General features: G+C 38.1%; 1 protein-coding gene across 1 annotated transcript; it reads left to right on the forward strand.

Moving 5' to 3' along the window:
* The first annotated feature begins 821 nt into the window (after positions 1-821).
* gadd45ab (growth arrest and DNA damage inducible alpha b) lies at positions 822-3055 on the forward strand. The gene is made up of 4 exons (XM_039691563.2): positions 822-986; positions 1292-1393; positions 1572-1785; positions 2309-3055. Exons 1-4 carry the CDS (start codon positions 937-939, stop codon positions 2420-2422), a joined length of 480 nt encoding a protein of 159 aa, XP_039547497.1. The 5' UTR covers positions 822-936; the 3' UTR covers positions 2423-3055.
* The last annotated feature ends 624 nt before the right edge of the window (positions 3056-3679 follow it).

Raw genomic sequence — 3679 nt, forward strand, 5'->3', positions numbered from 1 at the left:
GAACCATCGTGCAAAGACGCTGGAGCTGCTCGGACACACCTCAAAGAAACAAAGGATTACTCATGGGAGGAGATCACTGCCATGTTATGAAGGGAACATTTTACTAAAAAAAACCGATTGTGAAACGTTTCAAGCGCTTCTTACAAGTGATTGTTTAGAAATTTGATTTAAGTAAAATTATGTTTGTACTGAAACTGAGTGGTCACGCTTTGGTCAGTTTACAATATTCATGCATTTGTTACGGTTCTCGTTAAGGACCCAAGCACTATTATTTTGGGATATTATTTTATTTTATTTTATTCATTAGATGTTAGATTCTTTCTTGCCTGGGAAGTTTTATGCGGCTATAAAAACAATTAATGTATGCATTGAATATGTGTGTATTTTACGTTTATTTTACTAAACTAGCACAATGATGCATATTAATATTGTAGCTTATTTAAACTTATTCCCTTTATTTAAATACGATAATTTCAATAAGCAAGAACATTTCAAAAATAAATTCGAAGACTTCACTAATCCGCCACCAGATGTCACTTTAGTCACATTGATGATCAATAGAGAGAAAGATTAGAAAGATTATGTTGGCCTGAAGCAACATTTGTTTATTTTGTTTTGTTAGTATATTCTTAAGTGGTTGACTACTAAATATTGTGCAAGCATATAATATTTAGAATATAAATTCAGCGGTTTTAATCGTAACTGTATGCAAACATAGTTGTGGCTCTCCGTATTCATGTGTGCGAGTCCATGTGAGCTGACCAATCAGGGACGGTATGTAAATGAGACCGGAGCGAGTAGACTACTCTACTGTCTCAGTCACGTATCGTGAGTGTCATTTTAGCACTCCGCTCTGCATGAGCTGCAAATCCCTGTCTGGATCGCACAGGATAACCTAACTAACAGAGAGCACATACTTAAGGATATCCGTTTCTAATGTGCAATATGACTTTTGAAGAACCGTGTGGAGACAACGCAACGGAAAGGTATGTTTTCTTATAAAACTCGCAGGTGTTGATGCATTTGACCGTGCCTGTTGTCCGTTTGTGCCGTTGAAAGACCTCGAAGCACACATCATTTCTGCTTTATTAACGGACGCTTCTGTTATTGGACATTTGTCTCTTTCTTTCTTAAATTGTTATTTGCTGCAACTCCTGCAGAAGTTCGACCAAACAACAATACTCGTGTGATCATTGATCATATGTCCTCTATTCTTTTGCAAACATTGTTCAGTTCGTATGAGCGATCGCCTGTAAGTGAAAACTGATGTGTTTTTTAAATCTTCTCTTAGAATGGACACGGTTGAAAAGGCACTGGAAGAGGTTCTGACTGCTGCATTACCTCAGGGATGCATCACCGTGGGAGTTTACGAGGCAGCGAAGTCACTTAATGTGTAAGACCCTTTAAACCATACCTGGGTTATTCCACATTCTAAAAAAAAAAAATCTGTGCTTCACTACTGACAAAAGACATTGGATCTTTTTTGTTCATGGAATTTTGCAAATGTGATTGCACCTTAAGATTAAAATTGGTCCATTGGATTAAATGTACTTTCATTGACATTTTCGCAGGGACCCAGACAACGTGGTCCTATGTCTGCTGGCCACAGATGAGGAGGATGTGAAAGATGTTGCGCTCCAGATTCACTTCACCTTGATCCAAGCGTTCTGTTGCGAGAATGACATCAATATCTTGCGAGTGAACAACATGAGACGTCTGGCAGAGATCCTGGAGGGTGTGAAACCGGGAGGAGAGTCGATGGACCTACACTGTGTGTTAGTCACCGTATGTGTCATTTCATACTCCTTGTGTCAGTTTATTGCTCGCACACAACTGCTTCGATCACAGCTGCAGAATTGTTCGTGCATATTCATATTAACTGCCGGGAAAGGATTAGTTAAACTCTTTTGAGAACGGCACGCCTGAAGGAGTTTAAAGTTCAATGATCCGTTAAGAGTGTCTGTGATGTGGAATTCCAGCCTGTCTGGAGCTGCAGTAAACTGGCAGCTCTTCAGAGTGATCTAATAGCAGTGCTGAACTTCTGTGGCCGCCTTTAGAATTCGCAGAACTTCCTGTGCAACAGTGGGGCATTTCTGCAAACACCGTTTCCTGGAAGAAGAAAAAGCTCTGTGAAGTGACCATCTTTAACAAATTAGAGAGAGGCCCTTTGAAAACAAGTGCTTGTCCGCTAACAGCAGCTGTTAAAATCACTTACTGCCAGACTCTTGCAGACCTACTGAATTGATCTAGAGGACATGCGATATACAAGTGCACTTCACTCACAATGTTTTCTCTTTTTCCTTCACAGAATCCGCAGTCATCCACGTGGAAGGATCCAGCCCTCAGCAAACTAAATAGATTCTGCAGAGACAGCCGGGGTTTGGACCAGTGGGTGCCGGTTATCAATCTCCCCGAACGATGAACAGAAGTGGACAAACAATGTCACCGCTTTTACGGGCTACTGCACTAGATTCGTGCTCTGGATGAAGCCTATTGCCAGTGAGAATAAGACATGAGGGGGATTAATGAAATTCAGTGGATGAAATGTATTCCAGCAAACCCAATGATCAGAAGTGTGGATTTTGTATGTCCTGCTGGACGGTCGATTCATGGTTTCACCTCAGAGCAGGAAGAATGACTCAGCACTATGTTCGCAGTGCTGCCAGGGAATGACAAGTCTCGCAGTTTGCCGGGAAACGAGACCGTACAGGAAACTGAATCACACATGCTGGATTAGAGAACTAGGAGTGACTGGAGTGAGTTCAACTGGAATCTACTCGATGAAATGCGATCGGACTGTCGCCGGTCAGATGGACTTTTAAATGTTGGGCATGACCCTTTTTGCAATTTAAAGAGAATATGCTGTCCTGTATTATAATTATTTAAAAGGGAATATACAACTTTCTTTATTGATTTAGATAGAAATGAGTTCTTTGTTTTCATTTGAATTGTACTGGAATATGTTCTCTGTATTTTAAACTGTTAATTTATTAATTGTATTTATATTGTTGCTTTCATCCTCAGATATTGTTAAAAATAAAATGTCTGACCCATGTATACGTCTTTGGCAGTGTTTCTGTTGTCCGAGTTCATTGAACTAGTTATGCACAATATGTTGATACCATATCGGTTATCGGCTGATATTTATATCAGATTATTTGGGATATTTAATTGTGCATGCTCAATGCCACTATTTCTACAGTTATATTAGCTTTGTGACCAGCTAACAAACACCCAATGCTAATATTTAAAAATGCTAATAATTTAACAAAACTTAAGTAATCTTTAGCAAATCTTAAAATTAAAATGTATTTTGCATATGTTACATTAAAAATGTTCAGATAATCCCCTCTTGTAGCATTTGGGACTGGTTTTAGTTTTTAATATTTTATTCTTTAGAAATTGAGCAAAAACATTTTAAATGCTACTTTTCAGTTATTGCCCAAAAAATGTAAATAATATTATTGGCTTATAAGAATCAGTCAGAATTTAAATATCAGTACAAACAGGTCACAAGATGTTCCTGTAAACTATGGGTGCACGATGTTTTGGAATTTTTATTAGGATTAGATATAGTTGCTTTAGAAAAATAGAATTTGAAAAAATAGAATATTCTTTATATTTTTTTGATCATTGGCCATAAAATAAACGTATTCACTTGTCAGAATCAGGCAGAATT

The sequence above is a fragment of the Pimephales promelas genome, chromosome 8, assembly GCF_988280905.1.
Source record: "Pimephales promelas chromosome 8, fPimPro1.hap1.1, whole genome shotgun sequence".
Lineage (NCBI taxonomy): Eukaryota > Metazoa > Chordata > Actinopteri > Cypriniformes > Leuciscidae > Pimephales > Pimephales promelas.